Raw genomic sequence first — 17,957 nt, 5'->3', positions numbered from 1 at the left:
AAAATTGCTAACAAGGAGTCTACACCTTTCATCGAATTCTCAAAAAGGGGTCTATAATCCAGAGAAAGTTAAGAAAACCTAACTCATTCCAGCTTTCAACATTTTACAAACATTAGATATAGGATGGGAAGCATCCTATATCTGGTACAAGGTTTTGGGCACAGCTAGTAAACTAGATGCAGTCAGTCAGCTTTTTCAATTTACCTATCAACTTCCTAAGAGAAAAAGAGTGCATCCTGCACGCATGGCCACCAGGCTTCAGTATTCTGCTCACTGCCCGTCTGAACACTCCTCCATGGGAGCAGAGCTGCCCTCCTTGTCACTGGGCCCTGGCCGATTTCCAGCTAGGTCAAAATCTTCTGGGTCAGCATTTATCAAGTGAGGCCATTAACGGCTTCTTGTATTTCAATCAATGGAAGGGAAATACGTGTGTTAAGGTATCTTTCAAGGATGAATAAGAAGACTGGAGCACTTCACTTTGGTCTGAATGCTTTCCAGTGACTACCAGCCTAACTCAGGGTTTCTCAGCTCGGCACTGTTGGTGCCCTGGGCCAGATAAATGCTCTGTTGTGGGAGCAGCCCTGTGCTTTGCAGGGTGTAGCAGCATCTCTGTCCTCTACCCACGATGTGCCAGTAACACCTCCTCTGAGTTGTGACCACCAAAAATGTCTTGGGACATTGCCCAAGGTCTCCTGGTAGCAAAACTGCCACCCACTGAGAGCCACTGGTCTAGCGGAAGAAGGTTCCATATGCATGTTTTCTAATGACATTTCCTTTGCATTGTTTGCACATGTCCTTTGCATATTTATGTATTTGAGGCTTCCTGGTTTTAGTAGTATTTAGTTTTAAAGTGATCAGAAAGATATTATGGTGAGTGGAAGGACATCAGAATCCTTATGAGTGGGTGTGAGGTCACCAACACTGCTGTTGACCAGATGGCTAAAATCCTTTCAGAAGGCAATTTGGCGATTTATACCAACTGACACACTAAACCTACAATCCAGTCTTTTTTAGAAGGAAATAATCCAAAATAATAACTTTTAAAAGTTATATGTATTGATGTCAGGCCAATGTATAATAACCAAAACTTAGAATTAACCTAAATATCCAACTGGGAAATGGTGAATTGAATTTGGTACCTCCACATTATGGAGTATTTAATATTCTGAAACAAAATGGATTTTTATATACACATAATGCAAGAAAGTAAAAAAATGATTAAAAAATTTAATGGCAACTGCAATTACGTAAAAACTCTGTATGAACTTGGGCATGGACTAAATAGAAGTAAGTCAAAGAAAAAAAGAGGGTGGAGTTAGGGCAGCTGGTTGTCTCAATCCCAAAGTTCCTGTGCTTGAGTTATACTGTTTCTATGAAGAAAAAAGGGGAGAAAAATACATAGACTACAACTTTATTCGCTACCCTCTAAACTGGTTTTTACTATCTTACTAATGGGTTTAGCCAAACTTTTAAAAAGTTTATTGTTTTGTTTTGACCACAGAAGGACTCTGATATGTAGAGTTTTTGTATGTGACTAAAGTCATCAGCTTAAAACAGATTGTCCTAACCGTATGCTAGAGATCTAATGTACAACATGGTGACTACAGTTAATAATAATGTGTTTTATACTTGCAATTTGCTAAGAGAGTGGATCTCAAGTGTTCGCACCATAGACACAAAAAAAGGTAAAGATGGGAGACTATGGATGGTTAATTAGCTTGATTGGGGGTATCATTTCACAATGTATAGGTATATCAAAACATCATGTTTTTATGCCTTAAATAAATGCAATGACTATTTGTCAATCATACCTCAATAAAGCTAAAAAAAATAAAAGTACTCCATTCTCACTGCAAAAATTTGGAAAGACACTTGAAAGTCTCAAGAAAACAAAATGCCCACAATGCCAACACCCAGTGATAAATTATATTAATATTATACCAAACTCCTTTTAGTCTATGAGTTTGACTTAGGTCACTTCTGAGCACTTTTGGAACACATTTTTAAAGGCTTTAGATTATTGATTTAACCAGCACACCTGCGCTTCACAGAGTTCTCAGTTACATAATTTAAGGTATATTGAGTTAAGTCATTTCTTGCTAAGGAGACCTGTGCCCTCTTGTATGAGGAGTCCACTGGCTAACACTTCTCCAAGGCTTTCCGAAGCACTGCTGACACTTAAAAAATAAAATGCATTATGTCTAAAGGACATGACTCCTAGAAAGGACTGAACCTTTTCCTCAGAGACCTATATGCTCTATACCAGAAAAGGCCAGTGGAGATTATGCTGCACCTCGTCCAAGGCCCTCCGCTTAAAACACGTCAGCCCCCCGAGGGGCGCACACTTGATGTGGACACACTTACAGGTCGTAGGAGAACTTCCTCTCCAGGTTGGTCTGGTTCTTCTGAAACTGAAGGACATCCTGCTGCAGCCTGCCATAATTCTTCTGCAGGGCCTTCAACTGGTCTAAACCGAGAAGAGGACACGAAATCACACAGGGCACCGGCATGGCCATCCTGACAACAGCAGACACACCAAAACCCACCACGGAACACAATGGGCCGTGGCACCAACAGAATAAGGAGGGGAAAGAGGAAGGGATGAGAGCACGGCCCCTCCCCAGGAACCTCCCCACCCCAGCCCTGGAAGCGGCCCAGAAGATGTGCAATCCTATGGGAACCAGCACCTTGATTCCTTTTCACACATCTCTCCTAAATCTCCTTTTTGACCTGCAACCCTTACAGTGCACCAGGAGGTTCTAGCCACCTATTTCTCTCCTAGACATCATAAACCCTGAAATGTCCCACAAGGGCACACACGCCACTGTGTCTCCTGCCCCCAGAAGACGTATCCCTCAATCTGTGAAACACTAATTTCGACATCCAGTCAGATAAGCAGCCACTCCTGCTGAACCCCCTGTTCTCAGCTACCAGGCTACCTGCCAGCATCCTGTCATTTGGTCACAGGCCAGTTATTCTCTGAGGCCCCATGTGCACTTAGTCACCTGACCCTCCTATCTGGGAAACAACGGCTTTCTTTGAGGAAATCCATCAGCCGCATCACTGCTGCCCTGATGACTTGGCTCGGAAAAGCTCTGTAGAAAAAAAGCAGCAGCTCACTGACCAAGAGCCAAGCTGGGGGGTAGAAGGAAAAGCTGCCACAAAGGGGACACCAGGACGGGTCGAGGGCAGCAACGAGGGCCTGAAACACAGCCCTGGACAGACACCTGAGTTTCCCCAAGGTCTGTCCTCACAACCCCTAGACCTACAAGGCTCTCTGGGGGGCAGGAGCGGGGGGGATCAAATTATATAAAAGTGAAGGATTCGATGAACTGCTGATACACACAGCAACAGGGATCCATCTCAAAAGCACTTCTTTACATGCCATGCTCGAAAAGACAAAACTACAGGGGTGGACAACTGGTCGCTGGGTGCCCGAGGCTGAGGAGAGCGCAGGTGTGGGTGGGGCTTCCTGGAGTGACGGACACGAGCTGTGTCTTGACTCTGGTATCCAGGGGACGGTGCATGTGTCAAAACACACAGAAAGGTACACTGCAAATGGGTAAACTTTATCGTGTGTAAATTATACTTCAACCGACCTAACTTAAAAAAAAAAATTCTATAATCAAACCGAGCATGGGGCGATGGAATACTACTCAGCAATAAAAAGGAATGAACTATGGCAGCCACAACAGAACGGATGAATTTCAAAATAATTATGCCGTGTGAAAGAAGCCAGACGAAAAAGGGTATATGCCGTCTGATTCCATGTATACAAAATTATAAAAATTACTAACTCATCTAGAGGGACAGAAAGCAGATCAGAGGGGCCTGGGGAGGATTACCGAGGGGCACAAAGAAACTTCTTGGGGTGATGGATGTGTTCACTGTGTTGATTTTGTGGTGGTTTCTTCAACTGTACGTTTACGTCAAAACTTATGTCACACGGTGCAATTTAAATATGTGTAGTTTACTGTATGTCAATTACACCTGATTAAAGCTGTTTAAAAATACTAAGTAGAGCAAAGGCTGCAGGCTGTTGTGCCCTACTTGAGGACTGACCAGCAGATCATCAGCTCTGAGAAGCCCCCGGCAGTCAAGCAACCCATTTAAACTTAGTGAAACTCTGAGTTTCCCCTATTATTATTCTTAGAAGCTGATCTGGAACTACAATTCTAGACCAGCACTGCCAAATAGAACTATAATATTATAAGCCACACAGGTCACTTAAAATTTACTAGCAACCACATTTTTAAAAACTAAATAAAACCAGGTGAAATTAATTTTAATAATATATTTCATTTAACCCAACAGATCCAAAATATTACCATGGCAACATAGAATTAATGTAAACAATTATGAATGAGACATTTTATATTCTTTTTTTCATACTAAGTCTTTGAAACCTGGTGTGTATTTTACAGTTATAGCACATCTCAATTCAGATGTTAAATAGGAATCTGGAATTCTTGATCTGAATTTAGATTTCATAAAATTTACAGTTAAAAAGGATATTGGTATACCCAAGTTGTCCCAAAGATACTTAAGTTTCCCAATAACTGAGTCAAGTATCAGTTTTAAATTTAAATTGCCGAAAATTAAACAAAAATTAAAAATTCAGTTCTTCTGTCCCATGAGCCACATTTCAAATGTTCACTGGCCACAGGGGGCTTGTAGCTACAATTCTGGACAGCCCAGTTCTAGACTGACCTTCCCACCTTAGAGGTGGAAACTGAAGCTGAGGGCGCTGATGGAGTTTAACTAGGGGCAAAGGTGAGACTAGGGTCAGGTCAGGGATCAGAGGCCCCAGTGCTCCTTTCACCAGGTTCTAAGGCTGCACTGGACCCTGTGACCCCTCCGGTCACACCTCACAGAGGGGCTTCACCCCATCCCTGCCTCCCCCGGCGGCTTCAGAAGGGCCCAGAGAAAAACCTTGGCTGCCAAACTGAATAAGAGTAGCTAGGAAATGGAATTAAACTAGGCTGGATAATTTTTATATAAATTTCATGAAGGAAATCTGATTTCAGGGTGACCTAATGAAAAGAGAGCATACATATACCATATATATATATATATATATATATATATATATATAAAACAGATTACACACACATATGTCTTAATGTATCACAAAATGAGAATCTGAATTCTCTACATAACAGCTTGCAATGTATTCAGTAAACTTATACAAGGAAAAGCTCTTTAAGGAAACATAGTTAGGCAAAAAGAGTAAAGATTACTCAATTACTTGTAATACCACCCATCATTAGAGTTCACTAAGAGACCCTAGAAAAGGACAGAGGAAAGGTGGGTTTTTCCTAACAGGCCTGATGTCTGGGGGGAGTGGAACTCACCTTGCAAGGTTCTGATGAGCCTCTCGCTTGTGGTGATGTTATTCACTAAAACTGCCTGCAAGGAAGATAATCACATAATGAGACACTGGCAGCCTGACAACTCAGAAGCGCCCTGACAATATGCGCCTGAGGGAGAAAAGGTGGGGAGCAGCCCCTCTCCCACCCCGGGCTGTGAGCCCTCTACGGCCTGAGGAGGGGCAGCACCATGTCCCAGCACCAGCCTGCAACCCGAGCAAGGGGCGGGCGGCTCCGCGGGTCCTGTTTCAGCTCCGTGCCGGCTGAAGCAGCAACTCCGGCCTTTCTCTGGGGGAGCCCAGGTACAGTCCTGTCTCAGTCAGAAGTCAAACTGAATTCCATCCTGGCTAATGGGGAAAAGAAACGGGGGCTCAGCGACCGCTCCGCCTGCGAAGCTTCCTGATCCATTTTAACTTCTGACGTCCTTCCTTCTCTCCAGACCCTGCGGGCTCAAAGGATGGAGAGGTCACCCCCAGTTAGTTACACAAAGCTGGGAATGCTGACAACAGAGGAGGAAGAAGCAACACAGGCCTCGGGATAACAGTGAAAAACAGTAAAAAGTAAGAAGAGTGTGGGGTTAGGTGTTAACCAGCAGCCGGTGGGCACGGAGTCACCACCTGGGGCCAGGTGCCGCTCTGGGCACCCCGCATCCATGGCCCCATGACTCTTCACACCAGCTGTGTGAGGGGACACAACATGCTCCCACTGTAGGGGACAGGAAACTGAGGCACAGCTAGCTTTAGAGACTCAAGGTCACGTGGCCTTCTCAAGAGCAAACAGGCAGAGCCCAAGCCCAAGCCCGGCAGGCCTGCCCCAGACACGCAACTCTTCCTTACTGCGTACTTGCCAAAGCGGGATGTAAACCCCAGCAGGACAACGATCCTGTGACCATACCCGGTGCAACAGCAAACAAGCACCTGAAGAAGAGGGGACCAGAACATCAAATACCAGCACGCGTCACACAGGTTAAGTGATGTTCTCTGGACACACACACAGAGGTGCGTACTGGGCCATAACATGGAAGTTTCTTACCGTGTCATAATCAACAAGGTTTTGTCAACCTGCTGGCCGTAACTTGGGGACAGGCTGCTGTCTCATTCTGGGTAAAGGAGGACAATGACAGCCACACCGCCTCACCCTTCTGTGCCTCTGTTTCCTCTCGGACCTCTCCGTCCGGCCCTCACTCTTTGTCCTGGATGGAGCTTTCTGGAGGAAGGTGTTTCTAGGGGTGCGTGCCTAGCAGTGAAATCTGGCCAAATGATTCTGGTGTTTATTTCAGGAAGTCTGAGCATGGGGAACACTTCCTGGCACAACAGGAAAGAAGTCACAGTGATACTATCTGTACAGTTAATCTCTCAGGGAGAGATCATCAAGAAGAGTGTTTATGGATATTCTGCGTGGGCCAGCAGGGAATCAGATTCACACAGCTCGCAGGTCCTGCCACTCTCAGAAATGGTTTGCACACATTCAATTAAAAAGGCAAAAGATCGCCCTAAGACACAGCGGTCCCACTTTGGGGTATATATTCAAAAGAACACAAAGCAGGATCTTGAAGAGATATCTGCACCCATGTTCACAGCAGCACTATTCGCACTCGTCAAGAATCGAAGCAACCCAGGTGTCCCTCAACGGATGAATGGATAAAGAAAATGTGGCATACACATACAATGGAATAGAACACGGCCTTTAAAAAGAAAGAATGTCACATGCTACAACACTGGTGAACCTCAAGGACATCATGCTAAGCCAGTCACAGATGGGCAAGTACTGTATGATTCTACTCACAGGCAGTGTCTAAAGCAGATGGAATCATGAAACCATGAAGTAGAAAGGTGGCTGCCAAGGGTGGGGGAGGGGAGGAGGGGGGGAGGGGTAGGTGGAGGGGACGGACTAGGGTTTTATGGGCGTAGAGTCTCAGTGTTGCAAGACGAAAAAGTTCCAGACATGTGCAGCACAACAATATGAATATATTTAACACAACTGAATTGTACACTTCAATTTCCACCTTGCATGGGTATCAAAACCACCTTCCCTCTGAACAACAGTGCTGAAACAGAACAGAAAAAGAAAAGGAGCACTTAGATGATTACATGCTGATAATCTCGAAAGCCGATCTCTCCTGGGCAAATCATTTCTACAACAATTATGGCAATCTTACTTGCCCCTTGTCCGCTCATTCCCCTCAGCCCCACCCAAAAAAATCCTTATTAGAGTATGCAACTGCCTGAGGGCTTAGGAATTGCAGCAATTTGAAACATCTGAAGATATTTCTGTCTCCCATGTGACTTTATTCTTCCAAACAAAATACATTTTAGTTATCTTCCCCCACCTACTTACGGATGCATGGAAAAATACAGTCTCCACGTAAGTAAATGAGAAAAGAACCATAAAATGCCAGCAAGATCTTTATATATGCAGTTTTATATTTACTGAAAATCTTGAATCATTTTCAGGAAAACTAGGAAAACGCTTCTAGTTTTTTTGGGGGGTTCAATATAAAGGAAAAAAACACCTTCATTAAACAAAATTATTTTAAAATGAATTACGTATTGTACTCTAAACAACCCAGTTGACTTTCGCATTTTGGTGCAGAGTGACTTTGGGGGGAGCTGTACTTCCTGGTGTGTGTGACCCGTCCCCTGGGAAGTCTCAGCAGCAGACAAGGAAGTGCCACCAGAGTTTAACTGGACACTAAGCTCAGAAGACCTCGGAATGAATCACCCACAAACAAATGTATTATAACCATTCTATTCCAGGCAGGAAACAAGTACATTTTATCAAACTATTTCTCCATTAGATTCCTAAGAAAATAACCTCAACATGTCATAGTAAATTTCCAAAGCAATAAATCTACAATAGATTATCATGTTCTGAAAAGCTCAGTAAGACACAAAATGACTGAAGTTGTTAAAATGCTAACTTTTGAAAAGCTCACTGGAAGTGTGAGGCTCATCACGTTATAAAAAAGAGAAGGTGACCTTTATTGCTGTGTTTGTTTGGCTCATTAAAATAACCAACCTGCTTTGAAGATGTGGGTCCATCTTAAGCCTTGCTAAAGATGACCCTCAAACAATCTAGCCCTTGTCAACCCACCGGCAATCAGGTGCCTGGATAACTTCTTTGTAATGACATTCCTGTTAATGCTCTGGGAGATGAACCTCAAAAAGAAGAATTTAACCTTCGTGACCAGTGAATGACATTAAGAATGAAGGGAAGAATATGAAGTATTCATGAGAGTTTTCTTTTTACCCCTCACCAATTTCAAAATCTCCCAAAGCAATGCTACCCAACAGAAACATAATGTCAGTCAGATATGGGAATTTTAAATTCTCTAGCAGTTACATTAAATTAAGTAAAAAAGAAACAGGTTAGGCAAAGGGTTGAATAGACATTTCCCCAAAGATACACAAATGGCCAAAAGTACATGAAAGATACTCAGCGTCATTAGAGAAATGCAAATCAAAATGAGAAGGTGCCACTTCACAACACTAGGATGGCTACAAGAAAAACAAACAAACAAACAAAAGGAAAATAACAAGTACTGCAAGGATGTGGAGAAACTGGAACGCTCAGACCCAGCTGGTGAGAATGTAAAATGGTGCGGTCGCTGTGGAAAACAATTTGCCAGCTCCTCAAAAAGCTGAGCGGTTATCATATGACCCAGTAATTCTGCTGCTAGGTATATCCCCAAGGGAACCCATGTCTACTCAAAAACTGTCCACAAATGTTCACAGCAGAATTATTCAGAACAGCCAAAAAAGTGGCAACAACCCAAATGTCCATCAGGTGATGACTGGATAAACAAAAAGTGGTCTATCCATATAATGGAATATTATTCAGGCATAAAAAGAAATGAAGTATTGACACACTAAAACACGGTATACACCCGTAACAGGCACACCTATACAGAAAAAATAAATTAGCGGTCACTGGGGGCTGGGGGGAGAGCAAAGCGAGGAGCGACTGCTCCACGGGTACACGTTTCTTCTTAGAGGGATGAAAATGTCCTGGAATTAGATAGTGGTGATGGTTGCACAACACTGTGAATATACTAAAAACCACTGACTTGTATGCTTTAAAATGATTAAAGTGGTGACTTTTATGTTGTGTGAATTCATCCCAATTAAAATAAATAGATGAAATTAAATATTAATATTTTATTTAATCTAAATACCTCCAAATTATCATTTCAAGATGTAATCAACATAACAGTATTAATGAGATACTTTACTTTTTTTTTTTTTTTCCCCCCACACCAAGCCTTTGAAGTCTAGCACATTTTACACTTACAGCACATCTCAACTGGGACATTTCAGAGCTCAGCAGCCACCTGCTAGAGAGAGAGCATAGCCCCTGAGCAATAAGAGGAGAGGGCAGGAGAGTGCCAGTTAGTTATTATTTATTTACGACACCCAAATAGGATTACACACTCACACTGGCACCGATTCACAGCAACAACAGACAAGTTGTCATCCAAACGCTTCACACCCACGGTGCCTGTGGGCCAAACACTGGCCCACTGAACATACGTGGTTTCTCAGAGAAACCACAGCACAAACGGTGAGGCAACACGTCCAGTCCACAAAACCCTACAGCTGACATAAGTCATTGCTGTGATTTAAAATATCACATGCAGAAATGTGAACACTGGCGGAATATTTGATATTAAGAAATTATGTGGAGTTTGGGGGTAGTGCAGTTACGACAAAGGATGATCCCACCTTTTAGAGATACGTACTGAAATATGAATGATCAAAACGGCATGAATTATAATCACTGAAGCTTGATGTTGGACACTGGGAATCCATTAGATCATTCTGTCTATTTTTTCATGTTTAAACTTTTCTACAGTTAGTCTACACACACAGACACACTAATCTTGTGACACTGCCAATAATTAAAACAGAAAAAGCAAAGTTAAAAACAAATCCTTTTTTAAATCTTAACTACAAGGCTGATTTTAGTGGGAAAAAAAGGTGAGTTAGATGATAGTGAGGTTAACTTTTTTTTTTTTTGGCCGTGCCACACAGCTTGCAAGATCTTACCTAGTCCCTCGACCAGGGATCAAACCCAGGCCATGGCAGTGAAAGCACTGAGTCCTAACCACTGGACCGCCAGGGAATCCCCAAACTTTTGTTTTCTGAAGGGAATTTTGGGAGGCTCAAGACCTTTTAGAGGCGCGGATCCTTCCCATGTGTTACTTCTCACTTACACAGTTGGCCCTCTGTATCCACGGATTTCACACCCGCCGTCGGTTGAAGCCACGGACACAAGGGCGGGCTGCACTCCACCAGTCATACGCCGGGCCTGAGCATCACGGAGGCTGGCAACCACGGGGTGTCCGGGAACCGATCTCCCGAGGCTACCCAGGGACGACTCCAATTTCACTCCCCAAACTGAGCAGTTGTCTTATCACAGTATATACAGCTCCGTCAACAATTTATCAGCTATAAGGGCTTTTGAGGCTCATTAAGGGATAAAAGGGAGGAGCAAGAAAGAGAGAAATAAATAGAGAGATTGAGAGCATCAGAAAAAAGATGGGGGAGGGTCGTGATTTTCTTGAAGAAAATAAAAAGACTTGAAAGGAGACGGAAGGTTCTGTGGATTCTGATTCCGGGTCTGCTCAAGCTGCCCACCGTGGGGACGAGAACGAGGCCGACAGGGAGGTAGCCTTGGACCAAGACTGGTTCACACCCATGCCCAGCTCCCCAGGAAGGGGCACAATGGTTAAAGGAGGGAGGACAGACGGAGGGAGAGGGGAGGAAGGGAGGGTAGGGAATGGAAGATGAAGGGAGGAGGAGGGGAGGAGAGGGGAGGGGAGGAGGGATGGGGAGGGGAGGAGGAGGGGAGGGAAGGGGAGGAGGAGGGGAGGGAAGGGGAGGAGGAGGGGAGGGAAGGGGAGGGGAGGAGGAGGGGAGGGAAGGGGAGGAGGGGAGGGAAAGGGAGGAGGGGAGGGGAGGGGAGGAGGGGAGGGGGAGGGGAGGGGAGGGGAGGGGAGGAGGGGAGGGGAGGGGAGGGGAGGGGAGGGGAGGGGAGGGGAGGGGAGGGGAGGGGAGGGAGCAAACCAAGACTGCCCTGACTGAGAACCTGCGGTAACCGTCTCCCTGGTCACAGGCAGCCCAGCCTCTAGCCCACTGTGACCTGGGTCACAGAGAACTGCCAGGAGGACCCAAACAGGGCAGGCAGTGGGAACCCCAGATGGTTCTTTGCTGCCTCTCTAGCAGCTGGCTCTCAGGCAGAATGGCCTCGTTCTCAGCGCGCAGACCCTGATGATCTGTCATCAGCTGCCAGGGAACTTGGGGCCCTTCCCCTGGAGCAGCGCACTTGGGGTGCCCCTCCTTGGCACCACGCCCCAGCCCTCACCAGGACAGGCACAGCTGGAAAGCTGCCCACACAGGGGCTGGAGCTGGAAAATCTTCATCCCTGCTTTCGGAGGAAGAAAAGCACTGATGGCAGCACGTACAGCCTCAGCAATCCAAACGCTCCCTGGCCGTCCTTCAACCGGCCTGGAAGCGCCCCTGCCGCCGGCAGCGTGGGGTCCAGCCTCCTCCCGACCCACCCACCGCACCGGCCGCAGGAGGAGCTGGGCTGAGCCCCTTCCGTGGGCGCCAGTTTTCCTGTTCCCAAATGGGAATCCCAACAACTCGCCCTCCCCTGTGGGAGAGGCCACAATTTGGGAAGTTCTGACTTTCCGCAAACAGGGTGTACACAGACACTTGGGGACTAAGGAGAAAACTGAACTAAGTGTACGGATCCAGGGCCGCAGCCAGCGCTCCTAACACATCCCACACTGTTTTAAACACGAAACCGCAGATCTCACTCATCAACACCAAAGGGAAATACATGAAAAGACGGCTAGGTCAAATTCCCTTTTTGTATTTCACATCAAATGCCTGTCCTGCAGTGCTGGGTTAGAAGAAGAGAGGGTCGGGGAACTGTGAGGAGGGGAGAACCAGACAAAAGCCACCCGGGGGCGCCCCTCACTCCCGAGGAGCAAGGAGATGCTGACGGAAAGGCTCTTTCCTGCAGGAAGAAGCCGAGCGGAGAGCGAGCACCTTTGCAGGGCTTGTTTCCCTTCCTGTGGACACAGGAGAGCAGAGCACAGAAAACACACTCCCGCCTGCTCAACCCAGACGGTCAGGGGCAATTCACAGACGGGAAGGCAAGATACCGCCCTCCCCATGGAGTTAACCCAGGACGTACTGTGACATCTAATTGGGTCTTGAATCAAGTAAGCTTCTCCCTTAGCTTCTCCTGACGTCCAGCATCAACCACAACAGACCCCAGGTGCGTTCCCTGCAAAGCAGGGACGGCGCAGAAAATGTGTTTTGCTGTTTCTCCTAACAAACACTCTTTTTTCTTTTTAATGTTGGGGGGTAAGTTACTTGAGTTTAATCACAAAGCTGTCTTTGAAGGCTACATTCAAGCAGCAAACTATAGTATTTACAACCTGAAAAGACTGAGAGTCTTCTGAAACACTTTTTCTCAGGAAACAGATTTTTGGTGGATTGCTTTCACCTGCTTCCCCGTTCTGCCTCTATACAGACCTGTCCCTCACCTCAACCCATCCCACCTGCCACCCAGGCCTTTCCACTCTTCCTCCTGGCCGTCTCTCAAATATGCTCACTTTACAGAATTCATTCCACTCCTACCTCAATTCAGCTCAGCAACATGTTTGATTCAGATATTTCAAGAGCTGCCTGAGTGGTCTGCCTCCTCTCTGCCCCGCTCCCTACCCTAAGCACGCTCCCCAGGGGCCCGGGCCTGCCTTTTAAGCCCCCAGATCTGATCTGACAGCCTTCATCTACAGCTTGAACCCTGTGATGGGTCCCCCGTCCTCGAACTCAAGTCCAAACCCCCTAGTGACTTACAAAAGACCCTCTTCTTAGGACCCCTGCACCCCCCTCTACTCTGCGTCCAACCCCACTCTCTCTACACCCAGTCACCAGGTGCTGTCCCCGCACCCCGGGAGGGAAACATTCACCTGTCGCTTCCAGGTGACACGTGAGACGGCTCTCCTCACACAGTGACTCACACAACGTGCAGACACCCCGCTCCACCTGCCTGGTGGAAGATGCACTAGGTGTCTGAGGCACGCAGCTCTTACTTACTGTGCCCTCCTGAATGGCAAAGGCTAATGCATGTTCTTCAGATTCGTTCCCAGCAGGATTTAGATTCAGATCAGAGGTATTGACTTGCGACTGGAACGCTGAACAGGGTGAGGGGGCTGGAGGTGTGGAATGCAGCAAGGCATGGGGACCCTGGCTCTGAGCTAGAGGTGCAGCAACCGCCTCCCGTCCAGCTCTAGGTCGGGCACAGGGAGCGCGCCTTCGGGGCCAGTCCTGCCTGGTGCCCCAGGAGCCGTCCCTGGCCCGGGGCTGCTCCTCCAGACCCTCCCACCTTTCTATAGTCACCTGCTTCCCTGTACTAACTCCTTTCTGCTTAAAAATCGACCCCGATAGACCTATAAACTCGTCTTTCTGCTGCATTCGACGGGAAGTGCACAGACAAAGGGCCCGGCTTGGTCCACCACAGGGTTCAAGGCCAGCACCTGGCAGAATAAATACTGAACAGATGGATAGAAATGGACATGGAGAATTAACAGCAATAAAAACAGAAAAGCTATTTTAGAACCCTTGATTCTTCAGTCAACCACAGTGGTAAAAGGTGATAAAAATCAAAAAAACTACTTTTATCTGCACAAGCCCACTCTGATTCCCTAAGAAAACCCACTGTCTGGAAGAAAATCATCACTGTTCCCAGCTACGGAAGAAAGGCTGGCCCAGAAAGAAGAAACTGGAACACTCAGAACTGTGTCCTGCTGTTTGAAAATTCAGGGTGGTGAGGCCAAAGGGATGGAAAGAACCAGCAGCCCAGGCCCAGCCCTGCCCCCGCCAGCCACTCTGCAGGCCCCCGAGCCGGGTTACCTCTCAGGGGGTCAGTCCTCGCTTCCATCTCAGAGGTGACAGTGCCTGTCTCCCAGGCTGGCACGTTGAGAAATGACATGTGTGAAAGCATTCTGGGAACTCTAAAGCAGGACAAATGGCCAGACTTCTTAATGCTCGTCGTTTCCTTTTCAAGAGGCAGAATCTTACAGAGGAAGTCACTCATAGAAACCAGCGCTGCCGCGACCGAGGGAAGCAGCCCCAGCCCAGGTCCAAACACCACACAGGAGCCAGGAGGCACACACCTGGGGTTCTCCTGGCCCCAACACACCCCCCCCCACTACCCGTCACTCACAACAGGAAAGCCCCAGAAACGTAGGATATTTTCCCGCCACTCACCTCAAATAATGCCTTCCAGAGCCCCTTCGTGCCCCACATCACCGTGCAAGAGAGGACAAACCGGCAGCTGATAGGCCACCTCAATGGGGGCGCAGGTCACACAGGTGAGTGACAGCAGGGGGCCGAGGCAAGTGGAATGGGGGCCCGTCCTCCCTCTACCTTCCCAGCTGCCTCTTCTATTTAAGATTTCCTCTTCCTGGACACAAAACAGTTAACGTGTCGCCAGCGTCCCCTCCTCCACCCTCCCGCTTTACCATCTTTCTTCTTTTAGGTCAGGAACGGCACGGGAACCGTATTTCCACCACAAATGAAATGTTACTCAAACGATTTTCTTTGCACTACTCAGTGTTAATTTACATATTTTAACAAATAAGTGAAAAGTCTCAATATGCCAAAGCAGACAAATGGCTGCAAGAAACCAGCCTAGAAAGAATGTCCCAAACAAAACTATGGCAAATGAAGCTATTTCTGACTCTCACTTCTGGCAAGTGAAAATGAACACCAACAGCAGGACGTTCAGCCTTCCCTGGACAAAGTGCTACTTAGTAATTCAGCGTCTCCCAGACTTCTCCCCCGACCATCTCAAATATTAGGTAATCAGTCCCTCAAATGCCTTTAGGGCCACCACGTGGCTACAGGGCAGCAACTAGTCAGGAGGCTACCCAAGATCTTGGTCAGTCTTCAGACCCACAAACATTAACTGGCATTCTGCCAAGAGTAAAAGAATGAATTCAACCACTCTGTGCCATCCTCAGGAGTCGAAGTAGACCTGTACAAGAGACTCTCCATTAGATTTGCCAAAACTAACTACAACCTGGGGCTCTGTTTCCACTGAGGACCCTTAAAAACCTGTTTTATAGGTATACACCTATACGCCGGTACAAAGAAAATAGTATTTCACTGGGTGCTTATGTGAGGATTATTTGTACCCACACAAATGCGGTGGTTTAAAAATATCCCCTCAAGTTCTTGACACTGCTCCCCAAAATGGAGTCTAATTCCCGCCCCTTTCATCTGGTCTGGCCTTAGTGACCTGCTTCTAACTAATGCACAGGAAGTGACCCTGCAGGCTTTTGAGGCCCAGCCAGTGAAAGGTATATGGGGTTGAATACGGTAGCCCCAAATTCATGTCCACCCAGAACCTGTGAATGATCCTGTTAACAACCTCATTTAGAAACAGGGTCTGTGCAGATGTAAGTTGTAGTGAAGTCAGGGGGGTGGGCCCCGAATCAGCATGACTAAAGAGAAGAGGTGAAGGTACAGAGACACAGAGGGAAGACAGAGGCAGAGACTGGAGTGATGCACCTACAGGTGAAGGAATGTCAGAAACCGCCAGCAGACACCAGAATCTACTACAAGAGCCAAGAAGGGTCCTCCCCTAGAGCCTTTGAGGGAGCATGGCCCTGCTGACACCCTGACTGTGGACTTGCAGCCTCCAGAACCATGAAAAAATCAAGCTTTTCGTTTTAAGCCATCCAGTTTGTGGTATTTGTCCTGGCAGCCCTGGGAAACTCCTGTAAAAGATGACAGCTTCCTCCTGAATTGCTCGCTCCCTCTCCCTTTGTTGGTATCATCACCCTGGGAACCCAGCCTCCATGCTTCGAGGAAGCCGCCAGCCACATGGAAAAGCCACGTGTAGGGTCCCTGACTGCCAGACACACGAGTGAGGGAACCTTCAGGCAACTCCGCCCCAAGCCTTCAAAGCACCCCAGGGACTTCCCTGGTGGCGCAGTGGATAAGACTCCAGGCTCCCAATGCAGGGGGCCCGGGTTCGATCCCTGGTCAGGGAACTAGATCCCACATGCATGTCGCAACTAAGAGATTGCATGCTACAACTAAGGAGCCTGCCTGCTGCAACTAAGACCCAGCACAACCAAATAAATAAATAAATATTTTAAAAAAAAAGGGCACCCCAGATGGTGGAGTGTGGAGTAGAGACAAGTTGTTCCCTCTGGGCCCTCCCAAAGTGCAGACTGTGAGCAAAATAAATGTCTGTCATGGTTTTAAACCACTGTGTTTGGGGGCAATTTGTTATCCAATAATAAATAACAGGACAACACATATATGTATAATCCTGTTCACTTGACTCAAACGCAGATCTTCACATTCAAAACATGGTCCCCTACGCCAACTGGATGTCAAGGCAGTCTACAAAAGTTCCCTTCAGCAAACATTTATGAAGAATCCTCTTATCTGGAATTATACCCTTGCCTTCCTACCTAAGGGAGGGTCACCTCAATACCCCTAAGATAACAATGCAGAATAAGCCAAGAGTTTCTGGGTCTTTTTAAATGACGTGCAAAAACTAGGTGTGTTCAAACACGTTTATCATTTAAAGAACCCACTTTATCTACAATCTTCATGGCACACTACATTTATAAAAGCTTGAATGCAACCATCATTTATAAAAGCTTGAGTGTAATGTGTATTTTTTAAAAGGGGGTGGAAGGTTCCCAGTGGTTAATCTCTGAGTGATGGAATTACAGGTGATTTTGATTTTCTTTTTATATTTTCAAAATTGTCTACAACAACAATATTTTGATAATTAAGAAAAAGACAACTTTTTGACATTTACTTAATCCTGACTCATACACAATCATTTTTTGTGTTAAAACAAAGCTGAATATCCCTACTTATATATAACTCAGGAAATGAGTTTCCACCCAGTTAACTTGCATAATAGCGTTTATGCCAACGGTCTCAACCACATCTATTTATGCAGCAGACAGGAATGCAGAAAAGAAAGAAAATGAAAATGACAGTCCAATCTCCAAGAATCATCTGAAGTCTCATTTGAAGTGTTTACCATCAAGCGGTCAGTCTGTGAGATTTGGTTCAAATTATCAAGACAGAGAACCTGACTGATCAGCCGCTGCCCTGGCAATGGGTGCACTTCACTGTGCCAGGCTTCTGCCTGCATCCAATGGGCTGTGGCTGGTGAAAAAGGAACAGGCCAGGAAGGTGCTGCAAGAAAAAGACAACAACAGCAGGACCACATTTGGTGAGCAAGGTGGAAAGAGCTAATAAAAATGTAATAATATATATGTACAACTTCTGTTCCAGCAATTCAACTTTTAAGTTTATCCCTAAAACTCCTGTGACCATGACTCACAATGACAAATTTTCTTATAATACAGTGTAAACATTCACACATATATTTTTATATATAAGCTGACACAATGGTTTGACCAAACAATACAAAATGATATAACAGTACTCTAATCTTTTAAATGTTTCCAATGTGGGTCATAACCTAATAAATTATTATTCACGGCTCATTAATGGGTCCCAAACTATAGTCAGA

The 17,957-nt window shown here is 46.2% G+C and overlaps 1 protein-coding gene across 2 annotated transcripts in view; it reads right to left on the bottom strand.

The window, feature by feature from the left end:
* Window positions 1–17,957, bottom strand: part of GOLM1 (golgi membrane protein 1) — a 64,466-nt gene that overhangs the window by 26,311 nt on the left and 20,198 nt on the right. For both annotated transcript variants that reach the window (XM_082401236.1, XM_082401237.1), the window contains exons 4-5: window positions 5,355–5,409; window positions 2,365–2,467 (exon numbers count right to left, since the gene is read on the bottom strand). In XM_082401236.1, coding sequence (XP_082257362.1) covers window positions 2,365–2,467; window positions 5,355–5,409 — 158 coding nt within the window. The remainder of the gene's footprint in view (window positions 1–2,364; window positions 2,468–5,354; window positions 5,410–17,957) is intronic.

The sequence above is a fragment of the Balaenoptera borealis genome (genome assembly GCF_965194805.1).
Source record: "Balaenoptera borealis genome assembly, chromosome: 8".
Lineage (NCBI taxonomy): Eukaryota > Metazoa > Chordata > Mammalia > Artiodactyla > Balaenopteridae > Balaenoptera > Balaenoptera borealis.
The sequence above is the reverse complement of the archived record's forward strand: the minus strand, read 5'-3'. Positions and strand labels throughout refer to the sequence as shown.